At 36.4% G+C, this 23,503-nt stretch overlaps 3 protein-coding genes and 1 long non-coding RNA gene across 6 annotated transcripts; 3 read left to right on the top strand and 1 right to left on the bottom strand.

Moving 5' to 3' along the window:
- Window positions 1-3,846: 3,846 nt before the first annotated feature.
- LOC121748773 (BEL1-like homeodomain protein 7) lies at window positions 3,847-8,616 on the top strand. 2 transcript variants are annotated; one of them, XM_042143284.1, is made up of 6 exons: window positions 3,847-4,394; window positions 4,588-4,725; window positions 5,360-6,320; window positions 6,804-7,183; window positions 7,270-7,330; window positions 7,634-8,616. In XM_042143284.1, exons 3-6 carry the CDS (start codon window positions 5,463-5,465, stop codon window positions 8,270-8,272), a joined length of 1,938 nt encoding a protein of 645 aa, XP_041999218.1. In that variant the 5' UTR covers window positions 3,847-4,394; window positions 4,588-4,725; window positions 5,360-5,462; the 3' UTR covers window positions 8,273-8,616. The 2 variants fall into 2 exon arrangements, with proteins under 2 accessions (XP_041999218.1, XP_041999217.1); XM_042143283.1 differs by having other exon boundaries at window positions 3,847-4,725.
- Window positions 8,617-8,671: 55 nt separating this feature from the next.
- LOC121748772 (protein CHROMATIN REMODELING 35-like) lies at window positions 8,672-15,294 on the bottom strand. The gene is made up of 6 exons (XM_042143282.1): window positions 15,144-15,294; window positions 14,782-14,858; window positions 13,393-13,976; window positions 12,479-12,685; window positions 11,478-11,636; window positions 8,672-10,603 (listed from the first exon to the last, which is right to left on the bottom strand). The coding sequence occupies exons 2-6, from the start codon at window positions 14,849-14,851 to the stop codon at window positions 8,822-8,824; spliced, it is 2,802 nt and encodes a 933-aa protein (XP_041999216.1). The 5' UTR covers window positions 14,852-14,858; window positions 15,144-15,294; the 3' UTR covers window positions 8,672-8,821.
- Window positions 15,295-16,575: 1,281 nt separating this feature from the next.
- LOC121748774 lies at window positions 16,576-17,420 on the top strand. Of its 2 annotated transcripts, XR_006039525.1 has the most exons (3): window positions 16,576-16,886; window positions 16,990-17,066; window positions 17,172-17,420. It is a non-coding gene; the product is annotated as an uncharacterized LOC121748774 (long non-coding RNA). The 2 variants fall into 2 exon arrangements; XR_006039524.1 differs by having other exon boundaries at window positions 16,576-16,847; window positions 16,990-17,420.
- A 938-nt stretch (window positions 17,421-18,358) lies between these two features.
- LOC121746844 (SUMO-activating enzyme subunit 2-like) lies at window positions 18,359-23,213 on the top strand. Its single transcript, XM_042140784.1, has 11 exons — window positions 18,359-18,644; window positions 18,728-18,817; window positions 19,482-19,565; window positions 19,651-19,869; window positions 20,181-20,282; window positions 20,621-21,079; window positions 21,162-21,391; window positions 21,617-21,710; window positions 21,819-22,001; window positions 22,086-22,183; window positions 22,485-23,213. The coding sequence occupies exons 1-11, from the start codon at window positions 18,612-18,614 to the stop codon at window positions 22,828-22,830; spliced, it is 1,938 nt and encodes a 645-aa protein (XP_041996718.1). The 5' UTR covers window positions 18,359-18,611; the 3' UTR covers window positions 22,831-23,213.
- The last annotated feature ends 290 nt before the right edge of the window (window positions 23,214-23,503 follow it).

Below are 23,503 nucleotides of genomic sequence, written 5' to 3'. Positions count from 1 at the left end.
AGAAATAAATTAAGAAAAAAATCTGAAATACGCCGCCGCCGCGGTCTCGCGGCACGCAATAGGCCGCCGCAGCTCTTTCACGCCTTGCAATAGGCGGCGGCAGCTACCGCGGCGCCCCCACTTTGGACACTTATACACCTCACACAATAAATCTACATATAAATAGTATTATATTTCTTAGAAGATATTATCAAATATTAGGTATGTTCTTAAATTCACACACACTTACAACAAATAAAACGGCTAAGGATATTTTTTAATGCTATAAGGATGCTAATTTGTATATCTAACTATATTACTAACACTTTATAAAGTGTATATTGTGTCGCAACTAAAATTAAGGGACACAAATAGAATTGTCCTAAAAAATTAAAATATTAAGATAATTTCTCTTTAACTTAGAAACACGTTGTTATTATTTTTAAATTAAAAATAGTTATTTTAAAAAAAATTCAAACGCTAGTAATGCATCTCAAAAAAAATTTTATCCTAAAAGTTAAGTTTTTTGGTAGCAATATCAAAGTAAATATAGACCGGAATTGGATATAAGACCTTTCGTTAAGGCTGGAATTGGATCATATTAAGACCTCTCGTTAAAGGAGAATCATATGGTATTCCAACTTTTATCACTTAAGCTAGATCTTTTTATAAACAGTACATTATACATTAACAAGCATCTTTTTCAACAAAATTAAATAATTGTTGGTATCGCATATTTGAATTCTGGTGTAACAAAATTCTGGTGGAGTGTGATTTTAAATCTATCTTGCTGTCGTATATTTGTGCTTGCCATCATCCAACCAAAACATATAAATTATTTAAAATGAATTTGGTTAGTAAGAATCCAACTACCATGACATAAGCCCTCGCCAAATAATATTGTAAAAATCATTTAATCATGATTAGGGCCTAGAAGCTACTAAATTTTATGCGTGCTCAAATTAAGCAGATCGATAACTGACACTCTAATAATTAAGATATCATTAGGGTAATCACTATATAAAAAAATTACGATAGTCTTGTTTATTTTCAGATTAATTAGATTAGCTGACAATAGTTTAGTAAATGGCGAATGTCATGGGATTTTATGTATAATTATAACTTTCCATACGACTGACCTACTACAACTATTAAATAAATTTAATTGGTTCCTTATTTCAACAAACTCACTAATATAATAATTTCATTTTTTGACGGAATTAATAATTTCAATTTTAATCTAATTCAAAACTGCTCTCTTCACGACTTTAGTTAAATACTCCATATTTGAGTGGTGGATCTCATCAATTTTATTTTATTTTTTCGTGAAAACCTGCATAGCTGCATTCCCCATATATTATATGCACGCTAGGTCATGTTTCTGTAAATTTGTTTAAGATAATTTTCTTATTTTTTTAATTTAATTCGATATAATTAGTCAGAGTCAAACAATGATGATATTATAATTATATCAAAATCTAATCACCAATAATTATATGTTTGCTTGTATATGGTCCTATTGAATATCATCTTATCAAATCAAGCTAAAAAATGAAATCTCACCCAATTTTAAAGGAAATGAAAAACTAGAAAAATAATTTGTTAGAAATTATGAATCTTCTAATTTGTTACAGGTATACCAGAATGGATTTTTCAAATGTGTTTCGTCATTATTCAGTGAGACTAGCGTGCTTTGTTTGTCGTCACTCACTTATTTTTAAAGAGACTTCTCAGGAGAGTCACCCATTTTAAAATAGCATGAGGTTAAACATGCTTGTTTAATCTTTTGAGTTCTTATAAAATGAAGGTATCCAGACGTTACATATTGGATACTAAAGATGGCCAATAAGAATTTATTGATTCACATACAATAGAAGATAATCATACCATCGATTGACTCATACATAAGGTACAATTGAAGTCTCATTGGTCAGAAAACCAGTATACAAATTCCTAATCATACTAATAAAGAAAAATAAGGAGATGCATAAAATCTTATAAGACGTTATAATTAATCGATTAAAAGTTGATTCACAATTTCTGATTAATTTTTTTATTAACTTTATTGTTTATACAATAATAAAATAAATATGTTTATGTTTAATCTACCAAATTTAAACCACCAAATTGGCAAAATCTTCACAAAAATGGTTATTTTTTATTAATTTTATACTACTAAACAATAGTAGTAGTACTAATTTTGATATCGATTATTAATAAGTGGACACACTATCAACGAGGCTTAATAAAATAATAATCAGATGCAAATGCATTGAGACAGCCTCCATGCTCCAGCCAATGATTTCTCTCCTTTTTGCAACCTTAGATTCTTCCCTTTTCCGAATCCCTATGCTTTCTCTCAGACTACAGTAATTCTCTCTGATGTCTCTCTGCATATCACTTGCTGCTTTCTGGGCTTTGTCTAATTCACAGGCTTTAAATATTGTTTTTCTTTTTGCTTTTTAGCCCCTCGACTTTTAGTTCATTGCATACATGCCCTCAATCACTTCTTCCCAAATTGGACCCCAATAATAGAAGTGTATGGACTATCTAATAGTCTTCCTCATAAATCTTATTGAAGTGGAATAAATTATGTATGGTTTGGTGGGGTTAAATGTAGGTTTTAATATAATTATGTGATATTGATCACTTATTATTTTCTAATTCTTGATGTGGATAAATTAAATAGGCCTCCTAAATATAATCACTAATGCTTGGGGAGAGTCATAAACTAAATATGCCTTTTTAAGTGTAAATTTTTTAAATGAAAACAATATTCAATGAGGGTTTTTTGCTACCAAAAATATGCTAATCCACACTAAAGAGATGCTCTTTGCAATCCACCTATCAACAAACTTCCAAAAGAAAGAAGACTATCAAATTAGGTGATTTTAGTGCTTAGAAACAAGCAAGGCAAAGAAAGTTGGCAGGCATACGCCACTCTTTTAGTATATGCCTACCTTCATTAAGCTAAAGTTGGTGCTCATTAATTTTATTTCAATTTAATATCTTTCAACATGTTTTAGATCTGAATTAATTCTATTCAGTAACTCTTTAATCATTTTTAGGTTTGTGTTACAATTTAATCTTAGCATTGATTTTGTTTTATAATTTGTATTGCTTACAACGTCAAATTAAATTAAGAAAATATATAAAGCAATTATCTAGTAGCAGAAAAAAATGCTTAAGACTAACCAATCAACCTACTTAAACGATGAAGTTACTATTTTTCATAGTTAATGTATTTTTTCGAGAACCATGTAAGTTTTAATTTGATTGAAAATAAACTAATAATATTATAAACTACACATATTGTAAATGTTATACTATTGTATTTTTCTTGCATGGTATAAAAATGATGTTATTATGTAAATTTACACAATTATTTTTTTATTTATTCTGCAAGTCTGCATTGTTCTAGTTAAAGCACTCCATTCACTTTGTTGCTTATGGCTGGACGGAAAAAAATATTAATCTTTATAATTATACGTATATAAACGTACATTATAAAAAGAAGAAGAATGTGAATAAGCAAAGCACATAATTCCATGGAGAATAATTCCAAATCAAAGGGGAAATTAAGAAGAAATAAGAAAACAATTTATACTACAATAAACAAAAGAGAGGGGCAATAAATAAATCTCTTGCAAATTTAGAGAGGCAAATACAAATATGTTAAATACAAAGGTCCAAACTGAAAATCATAGGGCCTAGAATTAGGTGCCACGTCGAGACAAAAATATTAGTGACATGGGCACCCCCTATTGGTACAAAGTAAAAAAATCAAGAAAAAAAAAATAAAAAGATTTTCCTAACCATTAAAATATTCCATCCAAACCACTAGAATAATAATAATGCAGGCAAAAGAATAAATAAAGCATTAGATGGTGGATATTGCAGACCTTCCATCCATGCTTAACTTAAGAGAGAAACTCAAGAGAGAAAGAGAAAGAGGTTTAAGGGAAGCTTTAGGTCTACCAACTGGTGGTTAGAGATTGGCACTCCATAACCAAACACCATCAACAGCAACAAAGAATCAACCAAGTCAAGCAACAAATAATAACAACAAACAACAGCAACAGCTAAGACAAGATACATAGCTTCCTTTTCCCTTTATTTACAATTGATTAATTTCCCCCTACAAAGGTTGGAGAAAGGGATGTTTTAGAAATAAATAAAATACTAGTAGTATCAATTTTTTTTAATCAAGATTTGATTTTTGTTTTTATTTTTCTGGTGTTTGGTGTGGGGTTTGTTCTGAATAGTAATATAGAGCTCCCTTTTTTACATGATAGATATAGAGAGATACAAAACGACTCAAAAATAAAAATAATTTGGTGTATGCAAGTCTCACGTGGGAATAGATAAAAAGAGTAGATGATGAACGAACTTATGCAAGAATAGTTATCATAAAGGTGAAAGCAAAGATTTAAAGGGGTGATAATGTTCTTGTACTTTCAACTTTGAAATTCTTGCAACTCTACTATATACTAGACAGGAGAAAAAGATAAAATAAAAAGTTTCTGTCCTTTTCTTTTATTCTTTTTCATTTGGGATTTAATTGTTCTTGCCTCTTTCTTCCTCCTTCCTTCTTGATTCTTTTTTTAGAGAGAGAGAGGGAGGGAAAGATGGAGGTGATAGTGTTGGAGTATTGGGATCTGTTTGTTTGCAGTGAAGAAATGTTTTTTTAGACAGATCGTGGAGCTGCTGTTCCCCATAAGCAACGCAGCTTATGCTGAATTTCAGGTTTGGAGATGTGATTGATTTTTATTTTATTTGTTTATTTGTTGCTGATGAGGAGAGGAAAAAAACAGGAAAATTTGGTGTCCCTTTCTCTAATGTCGATTGTATAGTATTGGATGATGTTGGTACAATGATGTGATTATAGATTGCAGCTTTTGTTGAATTACTGCAATTTTTTTATTCTTTTTTTCTGTGTGTTTTCTTGCTTCAACCCACTTTTGTTTGCTAGTACTAATATTTTTTCTTTTTGGTGTTTGATTTCCCGGGATTGGGGTTTGTAATTCCTTGTTTTTGGATTGTCAATTGTCAATTTGTGGGGTTTTTTGATAGGATAAGCAAGCAAGTTGGTTCATGAATATGGAAATGAATATTAGTAGCAATTTTTTTTTTCTTGATCTTTTATAGCTATCACAATTGCCCTCTGCATATGCTTGTATTTGTGTGTGTGTATTTTGTTGTTTTGCAGTCTGATTATGTATGCATATATAATCAAAGATAATTCATTTGATTTATTTGTTTCTCCAAATAATGTATGCCTAATTGGTTATGTATGAATGTCTGCATGAAATCAAGAACACAGCATGCTTTTATTGCTTATGTTGAATTACTGATTAATTTTCCACCTGGGATTTTCCAGAGCTATTTGATATCTCTCTCTAGCTACACTTAAAAAAGAGAGATTGTGAAGAGTCTAAACTGAAATCCCACAAGGGAAGAGAGAAGGGCCAAGAATAGAATACATGGGAACCTATTTTCCTATGTCAAACAATCAAAGAGATGCTGCATCAATGCTCTACTCCAAGGATCCTGCCCCTGCTTCTCACTCATCAACGCCGATTCTCACCGGAAACACCATCATGTACATGAATTTCCCGCCCTCGTCCGAGCCCTTCTCTGATGCAATAGCCAGCAGCTGTATGGATGCTCCACCCGTCGCCTCAAACTCAAACACCTCGTCTCAGGAGGTTCTCCTCAACTTTGGGGGCTCACGGGCGTTGGAGAGCCAGCTAAACACGTGGAAGGACAGGAGGAACGAGATGCTCATGATGCATCAAGCAGGGGGGAGCAGCTCTTGTGTCCTTCAAGGCGGCCCGAGCATGCAGGGGCAGGGGCTGTCGCTTAGCCTCAGCACGCACGTCCCCTTGCACGTCCCATACCAGAACGAGGGCGCTGATTTCTCCTCGATGCTGGGGTCTAATGCATTGATGCAGGGTGAAGACAGGGGGAGGAACACATCTTTTGAGAATGAAGATAATAGCTTTGCTGCTGGCTTCGCGGGGGGTAATAATGGGGATGGAGCGAGTGACATGTCCTCGTATGGAATGCCGAGTATTGCAAGAGCTGTTCCTAACTCCAAGTACTTGAGAGCTGCTCAGGAGCTGCTGGATGAAGTTGTGAATGTGAAGAAAGCCATCAAGGAGCAGAATGCTCGGAAAGAGTTGAGGAGAGAGGGTGAAGGGGAGTTGAAAGATGGAGGGTCGGACCCTTCGTTTTCAGCCATGCCTAAGGAGAATGGGGCCTCCCGTGTCGAGATTTCAGCAGCCGAGAAGCAGGAGTTGCAAAATAAACTGACTAAGCTTCTCACAATGTTAGATGAGGTGAGAACTAATTCCTTCTTTTCATACTATATGTTTTATTTTGTTAAGGTTGCTTTGTCTTATAGTATTAGTAGTACATTGCAAGATTTTGATGAGGTGAGAAACAATGTTAAGGTTCTTTTATTTATCACATTAGATTAGTATGTCTAGTCTACTGGTCTAATTGCTTGTCTGAAAATTCCTACAATAATTTTGGTAAATTCTTGGATTTCTTCCGGGCACGTTCTATGTATAACCGGGACATTGAGGAATATCGAGCAAGGCATTTTGAGAATACATGGGTTCTCAATTCAAGATTTTGATGAGGTTGCAAACAAGTGGTTTTTTTCAGTCATATGTTGTAATTTTTGTTAAGGTTGTTATGTTCTATGACATTGGTTTATCATTTCAAGATTTTGAATGACTCAAGCAACAGTTGTATTCATATCTTAAGGTTGATTTATTTTACCACATTGGTTTCTCAATTCAAGATTTGTGATGCAGGTTGACAGGAGATACAGACAGTATTACCATCAGATGCAGATTGTGGTGTCTTCGTTCGATGTAATAGCAGGATCCGGAGCAGCCAAACCTTACACTGCACTCGCGCTTCAGACCATTTCCCGTCACTTCCGCTGCCTACATGATGCTATAAACGGGCAGATTCAAGTAGCACGAAGGAGCCTCGGAGAGGAGGATGCTTCCTCAAACGAGAGGGGGGTTGGGATATCCCGACTGCGCTATGTGGATCAGCATCTCCGGCAGCAGAGAGCCCTGCAGCAGCTCGGCATGATGCAGCAGCACACGTGGAGGCCACAGAGGGGACTGCCTGAGTCCTCTGTTTCCATCTTGAGAGCTTGGCTTTTCGAACACTTTCTCCATCCGTAAGTAGCAGAAACGATTCTTGTGTTCGTCTTTTCTTTTCAGGGGATATCTGTGATGAATGTGTTCATGTTGTTTCGTGCTGCAGCTACCCGAAAGATTCGGAGAAGATCATGCTGGCGAGGCAGACTGGATTGACAAGAAGTCAGGTGCAAATAAAATTCATTTTTTGATTAACTTATTAGTCATTTACTTATGATTGGGAAGTTGCAATTTCTATTTATTAATTTCTGATGATGGTGAAATTAAATGTTTGGTTTTTTATGGAGAGAATTGTTGGAAATTTTAAGTAAATGATGCTGGACATCATTGGATGTTAATGTAATTTCTCTCCCTTTTTGAGTTATTATCAAAAGACAATCATAAGAAACATGTTGAGACAGAAGAGCTAACAACTAGTCTTTTCTTGCCTTGTTTGCTAATATATATGACTATATATGTGGTTGGTTTAGGTCTCAAACTGGTTCATCAACGCTCGAGTGCGTCTCTGGAAGCCGATGGTCGAGGAGATGTACAAAGAGGAGACAGGCGACGCTGATGTTGACTCCAACTCCTCATCCGAGACAAACCCACGAGCCTCGAAGCCCGGTGCAAAGGCCTCCGAAGACAAAGCAGAGGATCTGCAGCATGGCACGGCTTCCGCAAGGCAGCAGCTCATGGAGCCGAAGGGCGTTGAGATGAACGACGTGGAGATGATGGGGTTGGACGCCAATTCCATCTTCCAGAGCGAGTACGGAGTAGGGAAGGGCGAGAAGGCCGAGCACGAGACAGGCCTCTTCCTAGACGCAGTAGCGGAATCAAGCTGTGGGAGTGAGAGGTTCATGGGTGCCGGTTACCATATATCGGAGCTCGAGAGATTCAGTAGTGTTGGTGGAGGAGTTTCACTCACTCTAGGGTTGCAGCAGTGTGAGGGTGGTGGTAGGATGACTATGCCTAATAGCAATCACAATGCATTCATTCCACTCAGAGAAACTGATGTATATAACACAGCAGCTTCGGCTATGGGGGGTGACCCTGCAGATTTTGAGTGCATGGATTCCGGTGGCCGGCAGCATCGGCTCGTCTCGTCGTTGCTACCTTCTTTTACCTGACTCTGCCCGGAGATGATTCCGGGCAAAGTTCGAGGGGGTGGATCTTGATATTTTGGGAAGAAGGTCTAACCAGGTTTTATCTCCTGTTTTGTGAATCCATTGTAGGAAGAAAAATTGGTTGAAGGGTTTATTTGTAAAGAATTTACTGTGTTTGGTCTGTGTAGAAACCAGAATACGATGATTTTGTTGTATCAAGGAAATAAGGTTAACTGTTGCATCCCACGAAAAGAGAGAGAGATTTTAAGGTTGTAACTTTTTTAGTACAGAATTGACATGTTATAGTGGAACTTCATTAGTTGTACTACAATATACTACAACTGATCTCATTGTTTTTCTTTTTTTAATCTTGGCATAAATCTATATTATAGATTAAATAAAAGAGACTGAAACTCATGAGAATTCAAACTTTGAGTTGTGTGTTTTGCAGACACAGAATTTTTTTATAGTACCAAACAAAAAGTCCAGCAGACAAAGCTATATAACATGTACCATGAGCCATATTGAGAATGGTGGAAGTGAGACATCCATCGGGGAGGGGGTTCACTCGCGCTACCTTCTATACACTTTGACGACGTCTTCCCTCAGTCGCGGAGTCTCCAGAAAGTCATCTCCACAATTGCTGACATCGTCAACTTCCTCCATCTCAAAATTCAGCGGACCACTGCCCTCCTCCCATTCAAACCACAGCTTTGCAATGGACTCCTTCTTGAAGCATGAATTGTGATCCTCCTGTTCAGGTGAGTCAGATGCGACCAACCTGTAAGTGTAGACTTTCTTGAGCTGGCCAGGTCTAAATGCTCGCCCAATTGCTTGGCGAGTGACTGATGGATTTAGATGGACGTCAAGTATAATGATGCGAGATGCCCCCACCAGAGATATCCCCTCCCCACACGCTTTGATGGAGCCAAAGAAGACTCGAGCTTCAGATGAACTGTTGAATTTCTCCATTGAAGAATCACGTGTCTCTGCATCTGAATCACCCGTGATCATGAACATCTCCTTGCCAATGCTGTAACCCTTGACTTTAGCTGTTATTCTCTCCAAGAATTTCAGGGGTAGGAGATATTGGCTAAACACTAGCAGTTTCTCTCCACTTGATTCACAGAGCTGGAGAAGATTAAGGTAGAAGTTGAGCTTCACACCTTCTTTCACATTTAGGCTCCCCAAGATAGCATCAATTTTCCCCTCATCAACTCTATCTTTTACCCCAGAACTCTTGGCAAGCGTCTTTAATGTTGGGTGCAGATAAATAGCACTTCCTTGTGCATTAACTGAGAACTTCCTAGCCACTGTTTTCGTCAGCTCTTTAACGTCAGCCTTCTGTCTGGGGCTGAGCTGAAGATAAACTGAAAATTCCACGAGCCCAGGAAGTTCATCTAAGTTGTCACCCTTGTAATAATGCAAGACACTTCTAGTCATTTCCCTCAAGTCTTGTATCACAGTCACCTTCCGGAGTCGGTTTTCATCTTTGATCAGCGTATGCTCTATAAGTTCATAGAACTCATTGTCTGTGCCATGCTTCATCAAATTCCTTCTGCCAGATATCTCGGCCCTGCTCAAGATACGCCTCCTTATGACTTTAGAAGTATCCATCTTCAGAAACCTTGGCCGCACAAGATTTAAGATGTTAAAAACTTCTTTCACTTGGTTCTGATAGAGTGTCCCAGAAAGAACCACCTTTCTAGGAGTTGCAATCCTCTCCAGTGAGGTCAAGACATCAGTGTCTTGGTTCCGAGGAGTGTGACCTTCATCTAGGATGAGAATATCTGGGTCCTCCAGCAAAATAGTTTGGCATGCCCGAGCAACATTCCCGCTGTCAGAATCGCAGATAATAGAGGAGAACTGTTTGTATCCTAGAAACAGTATGCTCCTTTCTTTCTTCCATTCTTTCAAAACTTCAAGCTGCTGTATGCGGCTGTCAGCTTTAACTGAGTAGAAGTCATGTAAAGGTATCACCTCGACTTGCCATCGGAGGAATTCTTTTTTCCATATCGACAAGAGGCCCCTCGGCAACACAACCAGAGGTCTTGCATTTGGATATTTGGCCATAAAACTCTGAAGGAAACTGATGATCATGAAAGTCTTACCAGAACCAGGAGCATGTGCCAGTATACAACCTCCAGGTTTATCTGCCACTAGGTTGCTCAGAAGAAAGTTAAAACCCTCAACCTGATGGGGTTTCATCTCCCTTTTGTGACGTGGATGTGGGTGAATTTCAGCAACAGTAGAATCACCATCCGATAATTTGAATCGATCAAGGGGGATATCAATATGCTCATACTCCCTACTGGTTCGTCCTTCATATTTGTAAGTTCTTGTAGTCCTTGAGGTCTGTATTTAGAATAGAGCAAGCAAAGCAGTTCTCAACATCAAGTAGTCTTTGCCACAAAATTCTCCCACTATCAACAAATTACTCGTTCACCCACTCATAAAAAAACATACAATTTTGATTGTAATTACAGGGGGGGGAGAATTTATGCCATGCAAGTATCAGAACAAGGGAAACACGCTTTGCAGATAAAAAGCCCTTCTCCAATACAACAAAAAACTAGCCATCTGTCAGTTATCAGGGTAAACACATAAAACCTGTTCCAAGTTGGCATTTGCAACATTATTGCACCTAAAATAAGCAAAAATGATATTTTTCTCTATAAATGCAAAAAGAAGATACATGAATCTTGTTTCTGATATTTTTCAAGAACTGAAGATTTCAAAGCTCTTATTATGCCCATTGCTTTTACTAGCTTGAAGACCTACTTGCCTAGAAAATTGTTCCAGTAGCTTGACATGAGAGGCTCCTAAAGTGTAATGCATGGTTGATGTGGATGCACTTTTCTTGGAATAGTGGTTATCAAGGAGCTGGGAAGATATATATCAAAAACAACCGCATAAATAGAAAAAAAGGGTGATGAGATACATCAATTCCAACACATACAAACGAGAAAAGTGGGGATGCCAATCTTCATTCGCAAAACGTGAAGTCTGAAAGTGTGAAGGTTATAAAGGCATAATTCCACAAGAAAATGGACTCTTTGGTAAAAGTGTATGGAATATGAAATCCACCTTCAACAGTTATTATTTATGCTTGATTGAGACCTCAATTTTGGCTACACGCTAGATAAATCATTTAAATTAATTTTCTCAATACCTCATATTCCAATAAAACGACAACATAGTTTGTAGCATAAAGAAGCGCAGGCCATACCTTTGAGAAGTTATATTCAATAATGGTTTCAATTCCTCTCTTTATAACCCCACAAATCCGGCATACATCACCAATGTCATCTTTAAAAATAAAAGAATGCTCACAGTCTTCTTCATCCCCAACATCATATTGATCATGTAGAGCTTCTCCAGGAGCATCCTGCCGCATATCAACGGAAGAGTTGTTAAACACCTGTCTCTAACTACAGTTTTAAAAGTAGGCAGAAAAACTAGCAATTATATATTCTATATGCTAAGAACATATACAGATTAGTGAAACAATGTATTGAGCATATTTATGAGTCTGTGAATGGAAGTAGGAATAGTTTATGAATAAAAAAATTTAAATCACAAAGGAATGGGTAAATTTCATAATTACCCAACCATGTTATGATAGTTCACTGAGTATATTACTAACTAAGAAGGATTATATCAAGATAGCCCATATAGGACTGAAAGCTAACAAGCATAAGAAAATCTATTATGTGCAGTTCCTGCAGAAAATACTAAACTACATTCAAAATATATGTAGAATGAAAGATGTGATGATCCTCATTGTCCTTCGACATATTGGAAAGGAAATTTCAACATATCAGAGGTCCCACAAAATTTTCAGATATACATATTCCTGATATACTCAAGAGGTGTAATGAACAAGTTTTAAATTAAAGACCTACATGATGTCAACTAAACTATTCCTTGAACTCATGTCTCCCTGGATCACTTGATTCTTGTTATTCTATATTACTATGTGAATGAGACAATCAGTATACTTCAGGATAGCTGCATCTAACATCCAGAGAGCCTCAACAGTTACCTATTTCCATAATATCTCTTACCTAGGAATTAATTTATGATGAGACAAGTAACAAATTACAGTACATTATTTTATCAACAAAGTTGACATGCTAACTGGATAATCCTTCGTATGGGAAAATTTTAAAAAGATTACCACAGAGCCAAAGTATAATATTCATAAGGAAACTAAGAATAAGAGGATACCTTTGAATCCACTAAAGCCTTTGTCATCTCTTGCCAGATATCATCCAGACCATCTGAATTGGTATTAGACAATTCATCATCCCCCTCTAAGTCATCAGTACCCACATACACTCCTTTATCACTTGTGGTTCCAGTTTCAGCTTCGCCTGTAATATGCATTTGAGTACCTGCTTCTCGAGAATTTTTGCTTTTGCCAGAATTCCAGTCCTACATAAAGTTAACGCACAATAAGTTCAAATATAATGAAGCCATGAAGATCAAACCATAAGAAACTACACAAATAGTGCAATAATATTTAGGACGTGTTCACTATGATAGAATTGCTCAATTCTTGGACCAATTAGTGGTATTCCTAGTGTTTAGAGTACAAGAATTAACATATGGGGGCCTGCCAAATGGAGGTCGGCCCGCACTGTAGCCAAGAATTGGGGCAGATTTCAATTCTTCCGATGTAGGTAAGAATTGGAACGACTCCTCCAAGAATTGGAGTTTGAATGACTCATTTGCCCCACCCTTCCAAAAAGAATTAGAAAATTTGAAAAACTTGGAAGGGTCTTTTGGTCTAAACATATAAATTTAGAGAAACAAGTTGGTCAAATAAGGCTCACTGAACGTTCAGATACAATTAAGAATTGGTGGACCCCACAGCAATTATTTCTATCTAGATTTATTTCTTTCCAATTCAATTAGTGAAAAGCGAACACGTCCTTAATCATAATGGAATTATTATGAAATGCTCCAGTCAGGAGTACATTTTTTAGCACCCCAAACCCATTGTAAAAGTTATGTAAACATGCCACCTAAGAGTAGCGTAATGAGTTTCATTTGGATCAAAATTACTAGTTCGAAAGAGCCCGTCACAGGTAAGTAAATTGATAAGGCTCCAAACATAGGTGAGTCGAGAAGTGCATTACCACATAATCTTTCATGAGGAGATTTGCTGTAGGTTTATCCTTAATGAGAAGATTTGCAGTAGGTTTATCCTTAATGAGAAGATTAATAGAAGGTGGCTTCAAATCCACTTCCAGTGGACCACATGTGGCATCATTATCATCATCTGAATCAATGATAACCACTGGGGCAGCATGATGGGAAAGCTGTGATTCTGGAATCAACCTTTCCATTTCCCCATCATTATCATCATCAAGGTCAATGACATCAGGAGCAACTAGCTCCATCGGCTTTGACACCACTGACTCTTGCACATCAGGACATGTGGTCAATGATAGTTCAGGATTCTGTGCATAAAAGTAATCTAACACCTGCCGTCTCCGCTTGATAAGCTCTTCTATCTCCTTCGTCACACTCCCAAATCTACCAGAATCCAATTGGTTCAGCAAAATCTTTGTGGTGTAAGGATCCGATTCATTCAGAGCTTGTGTATGTGTTTGGTTTCTTCTCTGCTCAACTACATATCGCCATGAAGCAGGAAAGGTACCATAACTATAATTACTTCCTTCATCTGCTTTTATCCTTTTGCGTCGTTTTGAGCCCAAATCTGGCAAACAATAGATCATATTCAACAAAGTTTTAGATATTTTATAATTTGATTGGGAAAATTAAAAATTACTGTTCATATATAGTTGTTCTGGGATATAATCAATGTATGTGAAACTAGTGAAGACTAACAATTTAAGTATTAACAAACAGAAATAATGTGGTTTTTGTGGATTTCCTGGTGAACTGTAGAACCTTAGTTTGAAAAATGCCCATACCATCATCAATGCATCAAATAAGTCGACAACACATATAAAATTATTCGAACCATCTACTGAGAAAGGAGTTGCTTTAAAGTCTACATAACATCTCCACAAATACAATTGCGCCACAAAACAGGAATAAAAAATAACAAATGCACCGGTTAATATCAATTTCATAAGTTAATGAAGTTTTTTCAGGTGTAACTAGTCAACAATCTAAGCCATCTATAAGCTCGTGAAGGTCAATGCACCCATGGTTAACGTGGAATATCATACTGATAGGAGTAAATTAGAAGCAGCATACAATCGCCGCATCATTCATCCGACACGTCAATGAGTATCTACACCCAATTTAATAGATGCTCCATTGCATCTACCAATAAATTTAACAATGAGCATTGATAACCAAACATAAACCTTAATGAATAAGGCCGGCTTTCTCTTTCCATTTTTGTACTTTAAATCAGAATACATAAACAAGAGTAACAATGAACAAGAATAAACATTTCCCCTGTTGAAAATCACATAGAAGTTGTGTGTGTACGGGAGTTGTGCTAGCTTGTACAAGAAGAAACACAAAAAAAAGAGCGATAAAATTATTACTGTTTGAAGAAGTAGCCGGAAATCTCTTCATAAATGGACTGAGATAATTTCTGTCGGTATCAGCATCCATTCTCCGGCTAAATACAAAAAAAAACAGATTATGTCGACTCTTTCCAAACACAAATGGCAAATGCATGTACCTCAAACAGGAAAATCGTTTGCATGCCATAACATAAGAATCGTATAGCTCTGGTTAACAGAAATATAAAAAATAAGTTTAAACTACCCAACAAAGATCCGAATCCCCAAAATTGAGCCCTTATAAAACGAAATTGTAACCATAACTGATAGTGGAAATGCAAATCCTCCTGACCTACGACCATAGGATGAAATATTGAACGAATTGCAGAATCAAAACTTACATGTCTCAAATTGGTTTGTGGAAAATGAGATGATTTGCAGAAGAACGTTGAGCTCAGTCAGTAGGGGCAACTCTAACCAGTTGGCAAATGCAATTGAAAAATAAAATAGTGTATACTCCGTAAAAGGGGAAGGACAGTCTACCCCTTTCCCTTTGCGCTTTCCTTAAAATGAAATTAACCCTGTGCTTTGTTATTTATATACTCCTTCAATATTTTAAAAATATTGCAAAAGTCTTTCTTGTAATATTACATGAAAGTTCTGAAATTTGTGCTATTTTTAAAGTTTGGAATCAAAATATGCAAGGGCAAACTACATGGACTAAAATACACTTCTCTCTATACTATAAAAAGACCTAAAATAATATAATCCATAACTTAAGAAATCCACATTTAATGCATAAAATAGATATTTAAAAATAAAATAAAGTAGGAGAAGACAAAATAGTTTATTTTCCTATAAAATTAAATGACTTGTTTAGTTTGAAAGATAAATGAATAAAAATTGATTAACTTGGGATTGACTCCTTAGGGGCGCACTGTTAGGGCTGGCTAAATATATCGAAATACCGCACTTATCGTACCGAAAAAATATCGGAAATACCGAATTTGCGGTATACCGCAAGTTGCGGTACGGTATGATACCTTACCGATAGATTGCAGTACGGTAAATGTATAGATTTTCCTATACCGCGTATACCGCAATATACCGTATTTATAATATTTGTCAAAAATTCGATATATATGTTGTATTTAAAATTTATATAAAAAATAGTTAATATATTAAAATCCCTAACCCTACTTCCATATCTTAGTTAAGCCGCCCCCAACCCCAAACACACTCACGCAGAGATGCAAATCAAGTCCACTGTATAGATTTCATTGTGGTGTAGTTTTAATCTTTTGACATTATTTAAACGGTGAAATTTTATTTTAAATATTTGGTTATAATAGATATTTTTGGTATGAAACACAAGGTATAACAGTATGTCATACCTTATTTTGGTATACCGTACTCGGTATGCCATACCTTATTTCGGTATAACGTAAAAGTATGGTATACCGCATAGACGGTATGGTAACGGTATCAGAAACAATCATACCGAATTTTCGGTACGGTATGCGGTATGACATTTTCACATACCTCATTTGTGGTACGGTATGCTGTATGACATTCTCGGTGCGGTATACCATACCGTGACACCCCTAATCACTGTACCCCTACACTGATGTATAGATATAACATCCATCTAAAATAGTGGCCATTAGATATAGAGGAAGATGGTGCTGATTTCATGAACTCGAGTTGCATCGTTTGTATATTTTGTTGTTTCGGAAGGGTAAATCGGGCATACATAGCATAATCTGAAATAGTAGTTCCCATTTTTAAGGCGCGAGATTGCTGAAATGGTAGTTCCCATTTTTAAGGCGCGAGATTACTGTGGACATTCAATGCACGTCTCCACCAAATCTCATTCAATTCAAAACTTTTCGACTTCCCACCCATTCTTCGCAAGAATCTGCAAACCCTAGTTGCATATCTACCAACATTTCCTCTCTCCACTTCTGAAATCTTTGTTCGTAATCTTTCACGAATCTCTACCGACGTTTGCCCTCTCCGTTTCTGAGATCTCCCATTGCAACTCTCCCAAAAACACATTCCCCAAAATTCAAACCGGAGTTGCATCTTTCTAAGGTTCTAACATTGTATGAACTCTTCTCCCGACTTGGAAGGCGATTTCTAATGTATTGATTTGAAAGCTAGTTTTTCAAAGCTGCGTTTTTTTATCATTCTGTTTCTATAGCATATGCTTCGATTTTGTCTTCTTACTATGTTTACCCTTCTTAGTTTGTTCAATGATGGCTAAGAAATGCAAAAATTCGAAAGCACCATGCCGGTGGAGGTCGGGGGATCGTCTTGAATGGGTAAGCATGTGCTTGTTTTTGCTATGCGTTGATTCCTTCTTTTTCAGGGGTCGCGAATTGGGGATCTGCCCTGATTTATTCTTCTAAATTGTTGATGAAAGGTAGAATCAGTAAGTTGTTTCAACCGCTCCGAAGTTGTTTCATCCACTATGAAGGCGATAGCTTGACCCTAGGATTGTTTGATGGATGGTGTTACAATAGATGGCGATGGATGGTTTGCTGGATGACGTTATAGTAGGCGGTGACGATGAATTGTTTGATGGATAGCTTGATTTAGCCTTGGCTTATTCTTCTAAATTGTAGTGACACAATTTTATTATCTCTCCATTTAACGCAATAAATAACACTTTTTAATATTTGTGTTCAAAAGATACGATTGGAGGGAGTATTAGTTTAGGAATATATTTTTGATGGAGAAGAATCTCAAAATCATTTCATTAAAATTAAGTTATTCTTTTGGCAAAATTCAATATACTTATTTTTTTAACTTTACTTTATCATCTTATTATTTGTATTTTTTCTTAGATTCTATTATCACTACTTAATTCACTAAATATTTATTCATTAATTTCTATTGACAAAAAATGCCACTAACACTATTGAAATGGAAGAAGCAATACTAATATTACTGGATTTAGTAAGCATAGTTAACCTCTAAAAATTGAAAAAAAAAGAGAGAAGATGATGTGATTTAACCATATTTGAAATTAATTCGGCTAAAAAGAAATTAAATTGTCTTCATGGATATTTATATTTCATGAAGGACCCTAAAAGTTTTATCATCAATCTTATTTTCCACTTCTAAATTACTACTTTGTTTAGCTAAAAATATCTCAATTCTTATTCATAATGTTTGAGATAATGTCCCAATTATTAGTATTAAATTTTCACCACTCCTCACGGATTACGAATAGTAATGCAACATTGCAACTTCTTTTCATTTAAAGTTAAGACACCAAATATTTGACCATATATGTACACGTTATAGATTTTAGAAATTGAGATGAAATAACCCAAAATAAAGACCTGATATAGTGTTCACAAGTATCTACCATCATGTAACTACGACCTTTTTTTTTTATCATATAATTACGACTTCAGAGTATTAAACGAGTGCCATTAATAGTCCTAAGTAATAACTTAATGAAAATAAACACAATATTTGCACACGACGACTCTTCGGCTACTTTTCCAAGCAATGAATGTGAAAACAAAATAAAAATCTAAAATCCAATCACGACGTCAACAAATTGTAAACCGGAAATTACTAAAAAAGAAAAAAAAGGCTAAGTAAGAGCGAATAATAAGATCTTCTTAGCGCAGCAAAACTCACTTCCTTCTACCATAAAAGGAGTAAGAGTAAACCATTTTTCATTTCGCGCCCATTCTTTGATAATTCCCCCCTAAATTTTGCTTCCGAGATTCTCTCGCTGCTTCACTTTCGAGAAACGGGTCTTCTCCAACATTTTATGCAATAGTTGGGCGCAAAGTTGCTGCCGTAATCTGCAATTGCTGTTTTATTATTCATCGTTTTTGTGTCCAACAATGGATTCCGAGCAGCAGCAATCCGCAATAGAGGTAGTTTTTTTACTTGATTTTGTTTATAGATAGTTATTAACTTTAATTGGAATGAATTATTGATTTAATTAAAATGCTGTTAGGGTGCAAAAGTGCTTATGGTGGGCGCTGGCGGCATAGGGTGCGAGCTACTGAAAACCCTCGCTCTCTCGGGGTTCAGAGATATCCATATCGTGAGTTCTGTTTTTTCCCTTTTGAAATTTGATTTCGTGTGGTTTTGAATATATGATATAGTCATGGCATTTTAGGGGTCTTTTACTAGGGTTTAAGAAAGTGCTTATTTATTTGGTCGGAGGCATTGGTTATGCAGATTATACGTGTGGAAACCCTCATTCTATTGGGGAATCCGTGTTTGGCTTAGCTTATCGTGACCCTTGGCTGATGGAGAGGGGCATTATGAGCGTTTTTTGCACATAAGTAGAGATTTTGAAAAATAGAGGGTGCTTTAGGAGAAGGGAGGTGGACAGAGATCTGAGTTGAAAATAATTAGCTTCTAATATTTGAATTACAATGGTTTTTAGTCATGCCTGATTATTCAGTTTTTTGTTACTTGATGTCTCACAACTTAGGATGTGGCAGTTGTACTCGAGCATCCATTTGCTCAACTATGCTGCAGGTCAAGAAAGTGGATTATAAGTTACTGTATTTGTTTATTTAGTATCCCTGAAGGACAAAATGAAGTTTTGTATTTGTACTCTTACTTTTGGATTCAGTGTCCCATATTTCCTATCTGCTGAAATGACTCTTTTGAGAAGATGGGCACTCATGTACCTATTTTTTAATGCATTATTGGGCATATAATGATATAATGAATAAAGTTTTGCCTGCCTTGAGCAGATTGACATGGATACAATTGAAGTCAGCAATCTAAATAGACAGTTCTTATTTCGACAATCACATGTTGGTCAGTCGAAAGCCAAAGTGAGTGTAAAATTCAACCTCCTTAATCCTTGTCTGTTTGGTTTAACATGTTTCCTGATATTGATCTACATAAATGGCAATCCAGGTTGCTCGAGATGCAGTATTGAAATTTAGGCCTGACATTAGCATCACATCCTACCATGCGAATGTGAAGGACCCTGATTTCAATGTTGATTTCTTTAAGCAGTTCAATGTTGTTATGAATGGGCTTGATAATTTGGATGCCAGACGGCATGTCAACCGCCTTTGCTTGGCATCCGGCGTGCCATTGATTGAAAGTGGTACCACTGGCTTTCTGGGACAGGTGGTGTTTTCTTATTTGAAAAAGTTCATAGAATTTCTATCTGTTTTGTAGTACTGTAGCTGTTCCTGCATTATTCTCATATATTCAGTTGCACAGTTTTTTGGTTGCTTGTGCTGAAATATAATGGTACTTGTTCATGCTTTGGTGATATAAACCTACTTTATTTGATACTCCATTATATTTAATGGATTAGCCTGGTGATCCATATTACTACTTACTAAAGTAGTTTTGTGCTTTTTTAATGAATTATCATATCTAATTTTCTGTTCTGTTTTTTTCGTTAAACCTTCTATTTGGATGATTGGATGCAGGTGACTGTTCACATAAAGGGTAAAACAGAATGTTATGAATGTCAGAATAAGCCAGCTCCAAAAACTTACCCTGTTTGTACTATTACAAGTACCCCTTCAAAGGTACAACAATCTCTTACCACAATACTCTTGTGTCTGGAGGGTTATTTTTCTAAAAGGGCGCTAGTATTGCAAACTACAGCGATTTTGGTTATCTCAATCATAGTTATGATGCATGAGAATAAATTTCTACCAGGACTATTGGTCTAAAATGCCTTCATCTGTAGAGCAATTTATCCGGACCATAGATGTTTTCTAGTACTTTATTTCTACCACGTTGCTTGTGGAGTTAACTTATGTGGCTTGAGTTGATAAAAACCATTCTCTATCAGTATTTTTAAACTCCTTGACTTCTGATCCAGTCAATTGATTATTATTGATTTGTTTTTTCAAAATTGCAGTTTGTACACTGTGTAGTATGGGCGAAGGACCTGCTTTTTGCAAAATTATTTGGCCCCAAAAATCAGGAAAATGATTTGAATGTTCGTTCTAGTGATTCTTCAAGCTCATCCGAACAAGTTGAAGATGTTTTTGAACACAAAAATGGGGAAGAAATTGAACAATATGCAAGGAAGATATTTGATCATGTATTCGGTTATAACATTGAGTTAGCTTTGTCGAATGAAGATACATGGAAATCTCGTGGCAGGCCAAGGCCTATATATTGCAAAGATGTCATTCCAACTGAGCATGTTCACCAAAATGGAAATCAAGGTAGAGGCTCAGCAGCTGGAGATATGACATCAGTGTCTGCAATGGCAACTCTAGGTCTGAAAAATCCACAGGATCTTTGGAGCTTGAAAGAGAACGCAGCAGTATTTCTTGAGGCTCTAAAATTATTTTTATTGAAACGAGAAAAGGTATGAGGCAACTTCTGAATATGTAATATTCTTGGTCATGTGATTCCTTCTTTGTGCCTGATATCTAATGTTTTCACATCAGGAAATTGGTAACTTGGGTTTTGACAAAGATGATCAGCTGGCTGTAGAACTTGTTACTGCAGCGGCAAATATCAGAGCTACTTCATTTGGCATCCCCTTGCATAGCCTTTTTGAAGCCAAAGGTATTGCTGGAAATATTGTACATGCTGTTGCCACAACAAATGCTGTCATTGCTGGATTGATTGTGATCGAGGCTATTAAGGTGCTGGAGAATGATGTTAAGAACTATAGGTAGGTCTTATTTCTACTACATTCTATAGTAACAATTATTTATGACAAATGATGTCTTTCTAATCTCTTACACTAAATTTAGTTATGGGTGAATATTGTATTTCTAACAATGTTGCAAGAAGATAGATAAGTGATAAACTTGAATCCTTTTCTACTCATTCTTTCGTTGAATACTTAGAAAACGGCTTCAGTATATACTAATATTTTATTTGATTCTGCATGTAGAATGACTTTCTGTCTTGAGCATTCTTCAAATAAGATGCTACTCATGCCAGTCGAGCCCTTTGAGGCAAACAAGTCATGCTATGTTTGCTCTGAGGTTTGTGGTCTGATCATCTTTTCCAAATATGTGCTTTGTTTTGGCTGAGAATGTATTTAAATGAATTAGACCAATTAATTTCTAATACTGATATGTTTCTGTAATTAGACACCTTTGACGCTTGAGATTAATACACGTCATTCAAAGCTGAGGGACCTTGTTGACAAGATTGTGAAGGCAAAGCTTGGCATGAGCTCGCCCCTAATCATGCAAGATTCCACACTTCTTTATGAGGTTGGTGATGATCTTGATGAAGGAGAGGTTGCCAATTATGCAGCAAACCTTGAAAAGGTTGACTTATATTCCTATTCCATCATTTACATAATTGCGTTAGTGCCATTCTTTTTTAATCATGGTTTACACATCTTCTCTTAGGTGCTATCTGAGCTTCCTTCTCCAGTCCGTGGCGGGACAATTCTTACTGTTGAGGATCTTCAACAGGAGTTTAAATGCAGCATCAATATCAAGCACAGGTTTGTCCTGTGCTTTTGCGAGTTGTGGCTGCTTCGGTTTGATCCTCCATATCTTCTCAATTGGTTTTTTAGCATCTCTATAAAATTGTCATTCATGAAACTCGAGCAAGTAGATTTTAATCACTGAATAATCTGATTAAAATTTGTGGAACTCTGCAGTTCACATAATAGTATCCTTTCCCTTTCATGCTTTTCATCATCCGGACACCACCCCATGTAGTTTTGGATATACTACTATTTTCCGATCCTCCTGAAAATAGGCTAGTCTCCCGACTCTTATTCATACTTGACAACATTGCAGGGAAGAATTTGATGAAGAGAAGGAACCCGATGGAATGGTTCTCTTCGGCTGGACACAAGCTCAGGCAGCGGAAAAGAACAGCAAAGTATCAGCTGACAATGGTGCGAGCACCTCTGGTGCATCTGAAGCTGCTTCCACCGAGCCCGAGGACGACGATGACTTGCAAATCATCATTCCACCACCAGTATCAGGACGGAAGAGAAAGCTATCCGACGTCACTGCTACTTCAGGTGTTCCATCTGCTGCCAAGGAACCAAAGATCAAGAGAAAGGCAGAAGAGATCGAAGGCGAGAGCGACATAGTCATGCTTGACGACGGCAACAAAGTGAAGAAAGGAGAAGCATAGCAAGGCCCATTTGGGGTTGTTAGACTTTGACGAGCACCCTCGCCCTAACTTGGTAGAATACAAAGAGAAAGGTGATTCTTTTGGTGCTTGTTAACTTGTAGACTTTGGCTTTTTTAGGCACCTTCGATTTTTGATTAGGAGCTTTTGTCGGATCTAAATGTGAATGTGCAACTGATTTTGCCCTTCTCCTATCATGTATTCCACTCCAAGTGCCTAAATTAGGTTGAGGTTTATTTAATACTAACAATTGTAATATTTGTCTCTTCTCTTGCTACTATTTTCCCACCAAATAACTTGCAAATTTAGGAAAACATGTTATGATACATTCGTTCTACTACTTTGTCAATGACTGGTATCACCTACTTTACTCTCTTTTTTTCCTACTTTATTCTTCTCTCTTTTTAACGTAATTTCTTAATTTTCGTGCCTAAAAGTTATGACTCAACTTAGTTGGGAAGAAGATAGTATAATATTTGTGGAAATATATTGTAATTTTACCTATTGGTTAGAGGACACAAATTCTTATAACCTAAACTAAGCATCTTAGCTACTAAGTTGGATTTCATATTTAATCTTCAAACCACTAGTTGATATTAATCACTGTTACTTTATTCATCTCATATTTTATTTTATCATCATTTAATTAATATTAAACACAATTTCTTAATCTCTA

The sequence above is a fragment of the Salvia splendens genome, chromosome 9 (genome assembly GCF_004379255.2).
Source record: "Salvia splendens isolate huo1 chromosome 9, SspV2, whole genome shotgun sequence".
Classification (NCBI taxonomy): Eukaryota; Viridiplantae; Streptophyta; class Magnoliopsida; order Lamiales; family Lamiaceae; genus Salvia; species Salvia splendens.
The sequence above is the reverse complement of the archived record's forward strand: the minus strand, read 5'-3'. Positions and strand labels throughout refer to the sequence as shown.

What these genes read in the sequence shown, in the direction of transcription:
- LOC121748773 (XM_042143284.1), top strand. Translation starts at nt 5,463, where the DNA reads ATGGGAACCTATTTTCCTATGTCAAACAATCAAAGAGATGCTGCATCA. An exon ending in TTCTCACAATGTTAGATGAG is followed by an intron (nt 6,321 to 6,803) that starts GTGAGAACTAAT and finishes TTTGTGATGCAG; the next exon opens with GTTGACAGGAGATACAGACA. An exon ending in CTGGATTGACAAGAAGTCAG is followed by an intron (nt 7,331 to 7,633) that starts GTGCAAATAAAA and finishes TGGTTGGTTTAG; the next exon opens with GTCTCAAACTGGTTCATCAA.
- LOC121748772 (XM_042143282.1), bottom strand. Translation starts at nt 14,851, where the DNA reads ATGGATGCTGATACCGACAGAAATTATCTCAGTCCATTTATGAAGAGA. An exon ending in TCCGGCTACTTCTTCAAACA is followed by an intron (nt 13,977 to 14,781) that starts GTAATAATTTTA and finishes ATTGTTTGCCAG; the next exon opens with ATTTGGGCTCAAAACGACGC. An exon ending in TCCTCATGAAAGATTATGTG is followed by an intron (nt 12,686 to 13,392) that starts GTAATGCACTTC and finishes AACTTTATGTAG; the next exon opens with GACTGGAATTCTGGCAAAAG.
- LOC121746844 (XM_042140784.1), top strand. Translation starts at nt 18,612, where the DNA reads ATGGATTCCGAGCAGCAGCAATCCGCAATAGAG. An exon ending in GGTTCAGAGATATCCATATC is followed by an intron (nt 18,818 to 19,481) that starts GTGAGTTCTGTT and finishes TGCCTTGAGCAG; the next exon opens with ATTGACATGGATACAATTGA. An exon ending in TTGGTCAGTCGAAAGCCAAA is followed by an intron (nt 19,566 to 19,650) that starts GTGAGTGTAAAA and finishes ATGGCAATCCAG; the next exon opens with GTTGCTCGAGATGCAGTATT.